At 40.1% G+C, this 15,086-nt stretch overlaps 2 protein-coding genes and 1 long non-coding RNA gene across 3 annotated transcripts in view; 1 reads left to right on the forward strand and 2 right to left on the reverse strand.

Annotated features, from left to right (window-relative positions):
- The window catches only part of KCNB2 (potassium voltage-gated channel subfamily B member 2), a 389,784-nt gene that overhangs the window by 23,029 nt on the left and 351,669 nt on the right, over positions 1–15,086 (reverse strand). The gene's annotated exons all lie outside the window — the stretch shown is intronic.
- Positions 1–15,086, forward strand: part of LOC142871946 (uncharacterized) — a 62,590-nt gene that overhangs the window by 12,173 nt on the left and 35,331 nt on the right. The window contains exon 2 of the long non-coding RNA XR_012920200.1: positions 1,699–1,755. This is a non-coding gene — a long non-coding RNA (uncharacterized LOC142871946). The remainder of the gene's footprint in view (positions 1–1,698; positions 1,756–15,086) is intronic.
- Positions 6,710–15,086, reverse strand: part of LOC105863814 (histone H3.3A) — a 143,802-nt gene continuing 135,425 nt past the window's right edge. The window contains exon 2 of the mRNA XM_076005219.1: positions 6,710–7,544. Within this exon, the coding sequence (XP_075861334.1) occupies positions 7,022–7,432 (411 nt within the window). The 5' untranslated portion in view covers positions 7,433–7,544 and the 3' untranslated portion in view covers positions 6,710–7,021. The remainder of the gene's footprint in view (positions 7,545–15,086) is intronic.

The raw sequence follows: 15,086 nt of genomic DNA on the forward strand, positions 1-15,086 counted from the left end.
TTGGCTAGATCTCAAGTTTTTAACTCTAGAGTTTATTACTGTTTTCAATAAAATGACCATATGCTCATTTAAGGACAGTATAAATAAATTCCCTCTCATTTATATTGTCTCTTTTTTGGCTTTCTTTTTTTATCTGAACATTATAATAAGGGTGATATCTCACATATTAATGACTGCATTTAGTCAACTGATTATAGTATTTACTCTCTCATTCCACTGAAAGTATATTTGGTGCTAAATCCAACCTTTTGATTCTTGGTGTCTCTGTGCTGTAGATGAGTTTGTTCCATTTTTATTTATTCACTCTCCAAATCATTTCTCAACTTTAGTACTCATCGGAAAGTCTCACAAGGAAATGTTTTCTTTCTCAGATTAATGACTTACTGATGTTCATGTCTAGAAATTTCCTTCACAATTAACAAATTTTTTTTAATATTTAATCAACCTTCTACAAAAGCAAATGGGAGTAAAAGTTGTTAGGTTTGTTCCAGGTGGGGACTCAAAAGGTACATATGGGACAGAATGCGGTTAATGGAAAATCGGGGTTTGTGAAACAATAGTGGCAGGTGTCTGGAGAGTCCCAGAGGTTGTAAACCTAACAGACAGCTGCAGCCAGCACTCCTATCCCCACTGATAAGGACAGAACTACCCTTCTCCCTTATCTCTACAGGATGAGACTGACCCAGGGGTCCCAGAAATTGGTTGTTTAAAAAAAAAAAAAAGAAATTTTTATTGCAGCAGCTGTTCTGGCCCAGGTACTCATTCCCCTCTTAGAAACCCTCTATAAAACCCAAGGCTTTTCCCTCCCTCAGGTGGGTGCTCTTTGGCCTCCACCCATCTGCACCCAGATGCCCCAAATAAACAGCTTTTTACTTTACATGAGCCTTCATGTCTCTCTCTCTCTCAGCTCCGGACCTAACAAAAGTGATTTCAAATTAACTCCTAATATAAACAAAGTAATATAACTTCTATGCACAAGGTTTCAGGGGGTTCCAAAGATCTCATGGATTGTCTCCACGGATCTCCTGATTTAGAAATAGTTTCCTGAGACCAGTTCCACATTTCCAGGCTCCTCTGTGATACTTCCACTCACACATGGATTGGTTCCTCTAGCCTTACAGACAGTTGAAAAGGGAAACTCATGATGTTGCTCTCCACCCTACCTTCCTGCAACAAATCCTTCCTGATTTTTCTATTTCTATTAAAAGTACTGCCTTTATTTCATTTTGCCAACCTGGGAATTAAAGTTTTTTTTCAGAGCCTTAACTTCTCATTCCTAAACAATTGAGTTAACCTTCTAATTGGTTCAAACTGTCTCCAGTCTTGCTCATTTTCTTCTTGGGGACTGAATGAATGTGGGAGAACAGGGAATTCAAGGAGTAGAGGATGCTCTCTATTGTCATGTTTCACTCTCCCTACAGCTTCCTGCTAGTGTCCTGGAGATTAGTCATTTCATCTTTCCTGCTGGGATTACAACTCCTCAATGGCCAGGACATGTCTGATTGAGATCTGTTTACTTTATAGCACCCAACACAATGTTTATACTTAGGTACTTAATGAATAAACTCTAATCAGAAGTATTCATGACTTTTAAAAAACATCCAGTCTACCTCTCAATAGTGGGCTAAGTTCCCCAAACCAATGTGAGTACCTCCCATTAAATTATTTTAAATTCTCTCCTCCTTCCCTTTTCTCCAGATAATTTGATCCTGTTTGGATTACTGGACCTTTTGTATCATTCAATTGCACTTTCAGGTATGCAAACTCTCTTACTTTAACTTCAAATTCCACATAGAAACCAAAACCATGCAACACAAACTATTGCATCCAAACAATTCAACTGAGAACTGTTTCTTCTAAAGCCATTAAGACTTTTCAATTACACGTGGTCATGGCTAGGAAGTTTAGAAAGTTTAAAGTGGGAATCCAAAGTGTTTTAACTAATGGAACCAAGCAAAACTAAAGAGTGATATTGCCATCTCACTACATAGTTTTCTCTTTTCCTAAACTTAATTTTCTTTCATCCTGCTATAGTCTGAATGTTTGTGTCCTCACAAAATTTGTATGTTGAAATCCTAACCCCCAAGGTGGCAGTATTAAGAGGTGGGGCCTTTGGGACGTGATTTAAGCCTTGAGGGTGGAGCCCTCATGAATGGGATTCATGCCCTTATAAAAGAGAGACCCCACATAAGGACATGAGAAGTACCATCTGTGATCCAGATAATGGGCTCTAACCAGACACTAAATCTCCTGGTGCCTTGATCTTGGGTTTCCAAGCTTCCAGAACTGAGAAATAAATTTCTGTTGATTATGAGATACCTAGTCTATGGTGTTTTGCTTCAGCAGCCTGAATGTATTAAAGTACATACTTTTCCCCATTTCTCCTTTCAAAACTCTTTATCCTAGTCAAAATTTAGAAAAGTATAATTTTCAAAGTACAGTGCCAACATCAACCAACTGATATGTCATAGGAGAGAATTCAAACAATTACATATGGATGAAATTTGTGATGGAAAGTATTATCCTTGGGGAATCAGTTAACATCTGAGTACTCCAGAAGAGATAAGAACATATGATCTGATAAGGACAGGTCTGACTCCTGGGCTCCAGACCAGAGAGGAAGCACCTGTCTAGGGCCAGGAGAGGTCTAGAATGATCAGCATGTTGGCTTCTGGCTTCTAAGCAGAGCCCTGTGGCACTCTGCTCACCAGTCCTTTGAATGCAAGCGTCCAATGTCTGTTGACTCAAAATAAGAGGGATCAAGGGCCCCAGGGACCTTGCACCTAGCCTGGTATTCCCCTCACCCAAGTAGAGCCAGTTGATGAAGGATCCTGAAAAGTACCTTGGTATTTCTATAAGGGAGAGCAGAAAACCTGTGCTCAAGTTATTTTGTAAATAGCTGTATACATCTGATATCTTATTTTTAAAATGCAATCTCCTGATGGGAAAATTCTGTATTTTACCACCATACTGTCCATATCCAATACATTTCACATAATTATGAGAATCACTGTCATTCTTAAATTATGATAGAAATCTATGTAGTGAGGCTTGTTCTCACCGGTAGGTGTCTCTGTTCTATCATATTCTGCCCCTAACTTGCCCAGGTTTCTCCTGGAAATATAGATGTTACATAAAAGGCATCTTTTCTTTAGAAATGTATACTTTATAGAGAAGATATAAAATGACTTATCTTTTTATTTATATTCACTTTAACTCTGAATTTGGCCTTGCTTCACAGTACTAGTTGCTGAAAATGTTGGAGAGCATTTTCAAAATAAACCCCCTTTCACTCTTTAGTACTTAAAATTAGCTTTGTTGCTAAGCTTTCTCTCACCAGGATCAGTGGTGCATTTCTGAGAAAAACAGAAATAACTAAGTTTCTAGGTACGTGAGGCTGCTCAAAAGGTCAGGAGCTTTCTCCTAAACATTTATTCCCTTGCTCATAAAATGAAGCCCTGGGTTGAGCGTCTTCTGGGATAATCTCAGGTGTTAATTACTGAGTGATGGTTAACAGTTAAGTCCGAAGCCTCCAGCTCCAAACTGTCTGAGTCCACATCCTGGCTCTGCCTTTCATTACCTGATTGATCTTCTTGGAGCCTCTTATTTTGTGAGTCAGTTTCCTCATATAGTAATATAAAAGCGGGACAGTGATAATACTAGCACTACATGATAAAGTTGTAGAGATTAAATATCTTATTATCTAAAGTGCATAGAACACTGCACCCCATGTAATAGGTTATATACATCTTTTACACACACAGGAGATATATATATGTAGAGATATATATATAGAGAGAGATAGGTAGGTAAATAGGTAGATATATAGATGTAAAGCTAGTTTCTACTTTGGCATAGTTGAACTGAGGTACTAAAGTTACTGAAGGGCATATGTGCCCCTTCTTTGTGACTTGTTTCATAAAGGCTACAGATATTGGAGTAATGAAACTGCAAGTATTGTTGGGTTTCCCCTGAAGTTAGTTATTTCATCCAACTCACGTATTTTCACAAGGGGAGAGCCACTAGTCATCTTCTGAACACCTGTGAGGTTCTCCACCCCCTCCTTTCCATGTGGCGTTGGGTTGCATGCTTTGGGCTGTTACAAACACAACTTAAAAAATGAAGACAGTGAAATAAATAGGGACTAAATCATGGGAGAATGGCACACCATTAAGATGCACACAAGTTTTGATGACATAGCCTAGGAGCTATCCTGATTTCCAAACACACTTGATTAAGATACAAACTAAATGGAGGGAGATGTTTAATAGTGACAACTAAGCGCGTATGTGCATCAGCTCATGCCAGCCTCTTTAACACATTTTAGGGCAGGTATCATTATCATCCTCAGCTTATAGAAGTGCAAGTGGAAAAACAATGGTTAAGGACCATACCCAGTGCTAAATACCTGACATGTTAGTTCCCGTTGCCCTCACCTCTACCCTTCCAGTTGATACTAGTGTTGTCCTCATTGCACAAAGTGGGAAACTGAGGCACAGAGAGATTAAGTAAATTGTCTACATCTAGTAAGAGGCTAAGCTGGGATTTGAACCCAACCGGTCTGGCTCTAGCAATGGCTCTGTTAAACTAGGAATTAGCCACAGTGGTTCTCAAACTTGAGATTGCACAAGTAAGAATCACCTGCTGCAAGTCAGCCCCTTGAGATGCTGCTGAAAATTGGAGACTGCTGTGAGTGCTGGAAAGTGCTGGCTAAAAAGGCAGTGTTGGCCTTTTATGGATATAGTTCTCAGCTTGGGACCTGGCTCTAGTTTGATCAGTGATGTCACAGTACACTCTTGTCTAAAAATAAATCATTTGGCGTCTCAGTCCCTTTACCTGTTCAATGCTATTTCCAAGTGAACGGCTTTGGGTGGTGTGTGCCTGTGTGTGTGTGTGTGTGTGTGTGTGTGTGTGTGTGTGTGTGTGTTTGGAGGAAATAAATCTTGTTTGATTTGAGGGTAAAGGCCCCAACGCGGATCACATAAAAGGTCCATGCAAGGATAAGTAAATCCTGAGTGCCAATCCCAAATCCCTGTGTTCTTTCTGTTAGTGAAGGAAGGCAGGGCTGCTTTCAAATCCACAAAAGTCACTGAGAAGACCCTGAAATGGGGCCCAGAGATGTAAGCTATTGTCAGAGTTTCTGTTTGATAGAGACCTTATAATGTTCTAAATGGGAGAATTCTAAAATGAATTCTCCAAGTGAATACAAATGCAATGCAGAAAATTGCTACTGAGGCTATACAGAGTTTAATTCTTGTCAAAAAAGCCTTGAGAACAGAATAAACACATTATGCTTGGATGGTGTATTCAAGAAGTCTCCTCTACAGGAAATGACTTTAGAATTATTATTTTCCCTTTCTTTTGCCAGCACCTGACAATGCCCGATAAAGAACTAGAATGGGGCATCCAAATTCAGGCTCTGAAGGTCTTTTTGTTACATGCTGAACCAAAGGCATGAACCTGAGGCAACATCAAATCTATAGTCAGAGCACACTTTTAACCACATTCTCATGCCCCTGCCCTGCACTGTTTTTAATAAAAAGTATTTGCATGTTAAGTAGCAATCCACATCTGGCAAATTCTCTCAATCTGCTATAATTTTGCTTTTATCTCTGCTCTCCTACCGAAACTCTTGTCTCAGGGGTCACCGATGCTCACTTGTCCCCAAATTCAATGTCACTTTACAACCCTTTCCTTTCTTGATCCCTGGGTAGGATTTTACCTTACTGACGACTTCCTCTTCTTGAAACCTTCTCTTCCCTTGGATTCCACGATGTCACAGCACTCTCTTCATTTTCCTCTTACCTCCCTGGCCACTTCCTAATCTCCACCGTGTATGCCCTTTACATATACCTTCAATGTTGGTGTTCTTTTATACATTCGTCTCGTTATCATTTCTTCCAGTGGTTCTCAATATCATCTCTACATCTCTGGTTCGCAAATCTACATTTCCAAGGTAGATGATACTGATGCCACCACCAAAATTACCACCACCATCAACACCTCCACCACCACTGCTAAAGATTTATTGAGGCTAAGAGTCTTACAGGCATTATTTCATTTATTTCTCCCCAAATCCTATGAAGTAGGCAATATTACTATCCCATCTTATGATGAAGAAATTAAAGCTCGGAAAGTTCAGTAATGTAACTTGTCCAAGCTCACACAGTTCACGACTGACTTGAGCCTTCATCTGGCCTGACTTGGAGGCCTATGTTGTTATTACTGTTGTAAATGCCAACATAGAAAGGATGACCCACAGGGGGGGTTACAAAGTTGAGTGACATCTCTGTCCTTAGTTCTAGATCCATTGATCTAACTGACAGCTGAATCTTTCCCCACAATGTTGCAAGGGCACTTTTTACCCAAACGTACCTCATATGAAATTTATCATCTTTGTTCTGTCACAAAATCTAATCCTCCTCTGTGTGCCACGGCCCAGGGAAAGACCCCACTGTCCTGCATTGATGCAAGTGTTCTTTTTTTTTTTTTTTTTTTTTTTTTATAGTTTAATGTATTTTAATAGCAAACTTACAGGAACAGCACAGAAGACAGACAACATTAAAAACATGTACTTGCATGTAGGACAACTCAGTTAGAAAAGTATAGTGAATGGATGGAATCTACTGTATGATAAAAATGCTACAAACACCATTTAGTTGCTGTCAATAAGAAATTTACTTGTTTTAAAAAAATCCAAATGCTGGCATTGTCCAGAAAAATTTAACAGGTTTATTTATAATTGTTATAAAGTTGAACTGCTGAAACTTGTTCACTGAAACATTTGACTTGCATTAATGCTTCACATCCTGCATTTATATTAAAAAGTCACACACAAATGAAAATGGAAAAACTGCCAATACCTGATTTCTGTCCCCTATTTTTCCACTTGAAATCATATACTTAGGTACCTTTTGACCCCATGGGGAAAAAAAAAATCTAACGTTCAGAACTACCAATAACAGGAAGAAGAGAATCTTTTTTTTTTTTGAATGAAATGTTTTCCCATCATAGTGGATTCTTAAGCACGTTCTCCACGTATGCGGCGTGCTAGCTGGATGTCTTTTGGCATAATTGTTACACGTTTGGCATGGATAGCACACAGATTGGTGTCTTCAAAAAGGCCAACCAGATAGGCCTCACTTGCCTCCTGCAAAGCACCAATAGCTGCGCTCTGGAAGCGCAGATCTGTTTTGAAGTCCTGAGCAATTTCTCGCACCAGACGCTGGAAAGGAAGTTTGCGAATCAGAAGTTCAGTGGACTTCTGATAACGTCTAATTTCACGGAGTGCCACTGTACCAGGCCTGTAGCGATGAGGTTTCTTCACCCCTCCAGTAGAGGGCGCACTCTTGCGAGCGGCTTTTGTAGCCAGTTGCTTCCTGGGTGCTTTACCACCGGTCGATTTGCGGGCAGTCTGCTTTGTACGAGCCATGGTATATAAAGACCTCCTTACTTACCCCCCTTCTCCTTCGGCTGGAGCTCGGCGAGCAAGAGGCGGCGCTGGCGCTTGAGAGCGACGGCTGCACGGCGGCGGCTGCGAACACCTGATGCAAGTGTTCTTTACCTCTCATCTCTTCTTCCCTTCTCACCTAGTCAGTCCCCAAAACCTGACAAATGGACCTCTTAAATATCTTTTTTTTTTTTTTTGAGACAGAGTCTCACTGTGTTGCCCAGGGTAGAGTGCTGTGGCATCAGCCTGGCTTACAGCAATCTCAAACTCCCTGGACTCAAGCGATCTTTCTGTCTCAGCCTCCTGAGTAGCTGGGACTACAGGCATGTGCCACCATGCCCGGCTAATTTTTTCTCTGTATATTTTAGTTGGCCAATTAATTTATTTCTATTTATAGTAGAGACGGGGTCTCTTGCTCAGGCTGGTTTCAAACTCATGACCTTGAGCGATCCACCTGCCTCGACCTCCTAGAGTGCTAGGATTACAGGCGTGAGCCACCGCGCCCGGCCTTAAATATCTTTCATATCTCCTCCTTACTCTTCATCCCTTTTGCCACTACCTGAGTGTGGGGCCACCATCATTTCTTGCCCAGACTCATGGCTCAGCCTTGGAACTGTCTTTCCTCCTGCCTCCAGCTCCTCACGTGCATCCTCCACATTGCAACCCATCAGCTCTCTCATGCTCCCATTATCCTCACCAGAACATCACACTTCTGACATGGATTAGGAGGCACCTTGTCCTGCTTAGCTCTACAGGATCTCCCTCGCCTCCTGCCCCTGTGCTTTCCTGCCACTCATCTCCTCCGTTCCAGGCTCTGGAATCCCTCTCGCATGTGATGTGCTCTCGTCTATGAGTTTCTGCACATGCTGGTCCTGCTGCCTGGAGATTTCTTCTTTCCCCTTCTCCTTTGATTAACAAATTCCCACACTGGGTTCATGGCTTAGATCCCACGTCCCCTGAGACCACGTGTCACTGCGACCCATGAGCCACACCCAGGTGTGCCCCCAGCTCTCTATGCCTCTCCTGTCAGAACACAGACCACACAGAGCTGCGGCTGTTCATTTCTGCTCTGCTTCATTTGGCTCATTAGGCACTAATCTTTGCAAGGACAGTGGCTATATCCACAACCGTTTGTCTAATCCTTCTGTACCCGACACTTGGTATACCACCAGTGTTTAATAAATATTGGTTGACTGTCTGACTAAACCTGGAATTTCAACTTTTCCAAAAATGTCTGAAAAATGGCCAGGAAGAAAAACAGCACCTTGTCATTCTGCTGATATTGCCACGTGTCAAATCCAAGTGTGGATCAGCTCCTGGCCCAAGAATAACTTTGCTTTGTGGGTACCCTGTGGGTTGGGGAGTTTTTGTAAGCCAGGCCCCACTCTATAGGAGGGGCTTGTCCTTTAAAGGGTCTTCCTTGCAACCCGTATTAGTCTTCTAAGAAAGCGCAGGGATGCCTGAGGTGCTGTGACTCAGCCCCTCTGCTCCTGCTGTTCTGCAGCTGCTGCCTTTGTCTAAACGTCATCATCGTGACCCTCGTGACCACTGCAGCACTCCCCACACTTCCTGCCTCTGACTCTTCCTCTTCCCAGACTGCCCTCCATCCTGCCACCTCAGTGAGCTTCCTAAAATAGAAACCTGATCATTGTATGGCCAACAAGATAATGAGGAGAGACCTCAGCCAGGCTGTTTATGATTTTATCCCAGAATTACCTTGCCATTCTCATCTGCTTTCCGTACCTAGGCGTGCTTATTTTCCTCTAACATGCTATGAGCTTTTGATCCATTCATTCATCACTCACCAATAGGTCCACCAATTAACTAAGCGGTAGTGTGGACCAGGCACTGGAATAAATTGGTGAGCAAAATCAGACCTGGTTCCTGTTCTCACATGGGGAGACAGGCATTAGTAAAATAATTGACACGTGAGTAATCATCTATATGAAGTAAAGATTGAGGTTTTTATACAACAAAGATGACTAACCTAGACTAGGGAGTCAGGGATGCTTCTTTGAGGAAATGATGCTTGAGATAAAGGGAAAAAAGAGTTAAATAGATGTGCAATGGGGAGACAAGTTTATATCCCATCACTGTTCAAAGCTCCCTCAGTGGATAGCCTAGAAGAGGTGCTTAATAAATATTTGCAGAATGAATCAGCAAAGGCAGAAAAAATACCTAAGAAAAAGTCAGTTTAGACCTTGTTTTAGAGGAAGACTAACCAAGCTATGCACACAGCATGATTCAAAGGCTTGGGGTTTTCAGGATATGCCAGAAGAAAAAAGGAACAGTCTTTGTTCAAGTGCAGGATGACAGTTCCTGTAGACAGGCGTTCAAGTACCAGTGTTTTAGGAAGCTGGGAAAAACATTGCTTTCCCCCTCAACTCAAATAAAATGGAAACAATGAATTGGAAGTTAAATGTAAGAACTACTTAAATCAGGTTGTAAATCTTATTATATAACATTCAGGGGAGTACTAAGGCTAAACTTTTAAATTTGTCCATTGGGTTCACAGATAGTAGGGAAGCCACCTCTGAATCTAAATGACTCAATATAGTGGCAGGTAGGCAGAGAGGGTTACTGCTACTTTCAGACTTTACTTTTGGCATAGTTTGACTTTGGAGTCTTTTAGATACAGCTTGGATTTTCTATTTGCAAACATTTTTGTGTTGAGTGAATCCAAATGTGTCTCTGTGCTCCTCCAGGTCAAATTCTTTTAGGTTGTATGAAGCATTTAGGTAGGGGCTTCAAAGCAGGATCTGTTTTGCTGGGCATAACATGCCTTGAATTGACCTTATCTGTTTAATTCATATTCTGCTTTGCATAATGTACAGATTTCTTTTTTTTTTTTTAAATACACTTTTAAATAGTTTTTGAACATTGCAACTTGATTTTATTTATCAAGGATACTTCACGGTTGGTTAATTCTTTGTAAATAAAAGTAGCAAGGAACACACAGTTATCAGCAAGTACCTATTTTTGCTTCTAAGCAAACAAACATTGATTTACTTCTCTGCTATTAATGGAAGTGTTCTTATGGAGGTACTGATTGTACCACATCTAGGGTTAGAATATGAGGAGATACGTCTTTATAGCCATAGACACCCATGGTCATAATTGCCCGGTGCATCCTTCAAGGACAGGTAATATGAGGTCACAACTGGTGGCTCTGGTGGCAAAAGTCTGGTACGTATAATGGAAAACTTAACATTAATTAGAAAGCAATCAAATGACAAGGCAGTCATTGCTGTCGGGAAAGATATATTTTAAGAAGTCAAAACATTGTGAGTCACTCTCTTACAATGCAATTCTCTATTTTGGCTCCACCTCGCTAATTTGCAAACCAACTTCTACTCTAAGAGAGGAAATGATTTTTACATAAAATCACCTAAGCAGCTTTCTCTCACCATACGGTTTGAATTTTACAGAGCGTCTTTTAAATTGTTTTAAACTACTGAAATATTTGGTTGTAAAAAACCCTGAAACAAATACTTGTTCAAATTATAAAATATCTTGTTTAATTTGATCTAATCCTACACCTAATGAAGATGATCCAAACCTCTTTCTGGAAATGTTTTTGATATAGGCTATAGTTGTAAGATCTAAAAGAAATTAAAAAGCAAAACATTCATTGGCTTCTTAAAATAGGAAGTTTAGACGAAAGCCATACATGGCTTAAGCAATTAAGACATCAGAAATTAATGTGTTTTTTTTTTTTTTAGTGGAAAAGAAGGAGCAAAAGGCACAATGCCAAGTTCTCACTTTGCATCATATTTTTTCCTTCCCCTAAAGCTTCCTTAAATACAGCAAATGGTTCTACTTAATATATAAAAAATAAAGCCTAAGGTTTTTATCTGAAAATGAAAATGGCAGCTTCAGGGCTGCTTGAAGACCTAACAAGAGAGTTGGAGGTAAGAAGGGAGAACATGGAATGGTGGCTTGCTTCAGATGACAGAGGAGAAAAATCTTTTTCTGAGTGACTCCTATGGATTTAGCCTGGAATTGTCCCTGCGATGGGCAGTGGCTCTGAGGGATTCCACACTCCTTCACAGGCACCTTTGAGCTGGATCCCAAAGAGCTTATAATAATTCCTGACGGTCTTGTGGTTTTTGGTGACACGGTATGCTGCATGAGTTCTGGATGGACCTGAATAATTGGTCTTCCCAAAGTTCTTGATGGGTTCAGGGTTAAAGTCAGGCTACTGGAACAGACTTAGGCATCTGACTGAAGGCCCTTTGGCTAGAAGCAAGCCTGCCTCACACATACACAACAGCTGAAACGTTCTATTTCCTAATGGATAGTCAATGGCCTTGCAACACTTTTGCTCTTGGGTAATTGGAAGCAAATGCCCACTGCAGAGGACTGTAGTCGACGGTGCTGAGCAACCTCTCCACCCTGCCTGAGTGCCATTGCTCTTCTTGTGCTGAAACCTTTCTTCCTAAAAAAATGCCTCATATTGTTAAAATTCACTTAATTTTCTAATCCTCTTATAATTTTAACACGCAAATGTTTCCATAAGGTTCTGAGTTTTATTTTCTGCAATTACATTCCCAAGTGTCTTTCCTTAAGTTCCATCTGAATGGCCAAAGTGAAGTAAAGAACTGAGCTATGGGATCCTGGGAATTGGGACATTGTAGGGGGCTAGCCTGAAGGGTGAAACAGGACAGAGAGGATCCTCAATTAGCTCTGTTAATTCAGCCTAGAGGTGCATTTCATCAGTCTGCAGTGAGTTTTAAAAGCATTTAATTATCTTCATTTTCAGAGGTCAAGCTTAGCTTCTAAGAAATTTTGAGAAACTTTTAAAGACTTTGGTTCTTAAGCCATAACAATAAACTATTCGATAGATAGGAGTCAGAAACCCATTGAAAGTGAGTTCACAACCTGGCAGGTGTTTCTTGGTTCAAAGATGATCATGAGTGGTTCTCTAGATCTTGTGGAAAAGTTCAGTTATAGCTGTCTCTCATCTGTCTATCCACCCACCCATCCATCCAAACAACCCATCCATCCACCTACACATCTATTCTATACAAGATATCAGGAATACAAAAGTGAGTAAGGCAAGGTTCCTCTCTGCTTGATGCTATGTTCTGCTAACAGGGAAGGAAGAAGGAAGGGAGGGATGGAGGAGGAGAGTAAGGAGAGAGTAGAGGAGGAAGGCATTTAAGCAAAGAATTATAATAGAAGTGATAGATTTTCAAGTACAAGTTTATATGACATGCTATGGGAGCACTAAGGAAGAAGTCTTAAACATTTTTTTTTTAAATAAAGAACCATAGCTACTTAGGGAGACCAGCTAAGCAAATTTAATTTGTATGTTTGTTTCTCTCATCCAATTGTTAAAGAACATTAAAATGGCCAAGACTATTTCGAGGTACAGAGGAAAAATGGGGTGAAGTCAATAGTATACAGAAAAGAGGTTAACTTACAAAGGGTCTAAAACAATATACATTTAAAAATAGAATTGTAGTTATGCATCTTGGTGATATTATACTTACCTGTAAGCACAATCAATACTGAATAAAAGTAACTGGCAATTTAATCAACTTCTGTATACAAAAGGAAGTCATTCAGATAAAAATAGAAAGAGATGAAAATGGAAAAAAGATGGTATGAAAATAAAAAATGAGAAATGAAAACACTTCAATTACTCTCTACTTCTCAAACAACTTTTAAAAATAGGATGGAGATCTATTTTTACTTACACAACTCATATGAGAGTCAGCCTGCTTTGGACTGTGGTTATTTGTTTATATTTCCACATGGTTCTATCTCCTCTATTAGTACGTAGTCTCATCAAGGGCAAAGAGCTGTGTGTTATCCATCTAAGTACTACATAAAATTAAATTTTTGTTGCATAAAGAAATATATATTTTCCTCCTAAAACCTAAAATATGTAGAAAGAGAAACTTATATGTTATTTACCTCACAAGATTGAGGTATCTGGCTTCTTAGATGTCTGGCTTTTCTGGGGAAGATCATCTTTTCAGAGATAACTTTTAATGTAGGGTCATCGGATATTTGAGAGCTACTTCCATCAGCTTGAATCTCATTCTGTGGCGAAAAAGTGGCATGATTTCCCTTAAGTAGTTTTAAAAGATCTACTCAAAGAGTTTCAATGGGTGCCTTCAAAACAATTTTAAGCCAAAAGAATTTCAGATCTGATAGGTGACTATAACTCGAATTTTTACTTTGAGTTATTTCAAATTCCGTAGTCACAGAAACCTGAATTTTAGAATTCGAAATGAATGGAGAGGTTATCCAGAACCACCCTTATCTCTGAAGATGAAGAAATACGAGCCTTAACCAAGGTCACCTTGGGACCAAAACTCTGATTTCCCTACTCATCTTTTAGACTCCTTTCCACTATATATTTCTTCGCAGATGGAGGAAAAATAAGATGCAGGGAAAGAAATATGCCAATATTCCTACTAGTCAGTCATCAGAGACAAAAATCACTGAACAAGTCAGTAATACTATCCCAAATACTAAAGGTAGATATTGCTAATATCCCTAAGCCACATTATCTCGTATAAGCTGAATAAGTCTTTTATATAGTAATTGGATTATTCATTCAGCTGTTCATTTAAACATTATTTTATGAACTTCAGCTATTAGGCAGTCGGCCCTATCAGAGTGAAATAATGGTAGACATTTCCTCCATGGATCAAATAATTGGTCAACTCCAGCCCTAATCTCAGGGACTTCAATGTCTGTGTAGCACACTCTTCTAAATGCTCTCAGGCTCTCAACCTTCTTACCTTCAATTTTCCTCCAATTCATGGTCCACTTCTATTGCCCTATCAGGACCTTGCTGTCAGCTGGCTCTACTCCACATCTGAGATCTCAAACTCTGAAATTCTACTCTCTGATCAGAGCTTCATATCCCTCCAGCTTTCCCACTACTCTCCTTCTACACCTATTTTTGGCTCTTCACCATGGTCTTCTGTCCCTTCTTAACTCCTTCCTATTTTGACTCTTCATTTCCTTCTCTATCCAGTTTAGACTCCATTGTTTTGCCATTACCTTCAATTTAATTGCCCCTTGTCTATCTGCCACTCCCACCCTGCCATGGATTAATGCAACCATTTGTCTTTTGTACGTCTTATATTTGGTCCATGGACAACTGCTGAAGAAATTTGCCCAATAGACTGACTAATGCTAGGAGAAACCCAAAGACCTCAGTCTGGGCTTAGCTCTCAACATTATTGAATGGTCCTACCCCAGTTGTTGCTTAGGTCCCTCTTCTGCTATTCTAAAACTTCCTTGCACCCCTTAAGACACCATCTCACATCTACCTCCTTCTCTTTTTACTGATTACCTTGTTTTCCATGTCAACAGAAAATAGAGGCACCAGGTTTGAAGTATCTCAAATTCCTACCCTGCTTCTCCAACATAACATTATCTGCGCTTGATTTTTCATTGCTGATGGGAATGCAAAAGGGTACAACCTCCATGGTAGGGAGTTTGGCAACACTCAGAAAAACTGCATATACTTTGACTTGGCAAACACACTTCTAGGAAACTATCCCAAAGGTGAAACTGCAAAAAACACAAAGTGATGTATGCACAAAGCTAATAATTCTTGCACCGTTTGTAAGAAGAAAAGATTGGAAACAACTCAAATGCCCTTTAGTAT

Source organism: Microcebus murinus, chromosome 7 (assembly GCF_040939455.1).
Source record: "Microcebus murinus isolate Inina chromosome 7, M.murinus_Inina_mat1.0, whole genome shotgun sequence".
In the NCBI taxonomy this organism is placed as follows: Eukaryota; Metazoa; Chordata; class Mammalia; order Primates; family Cheirogaleidae; genus Microcebus; species Microcebus murinus.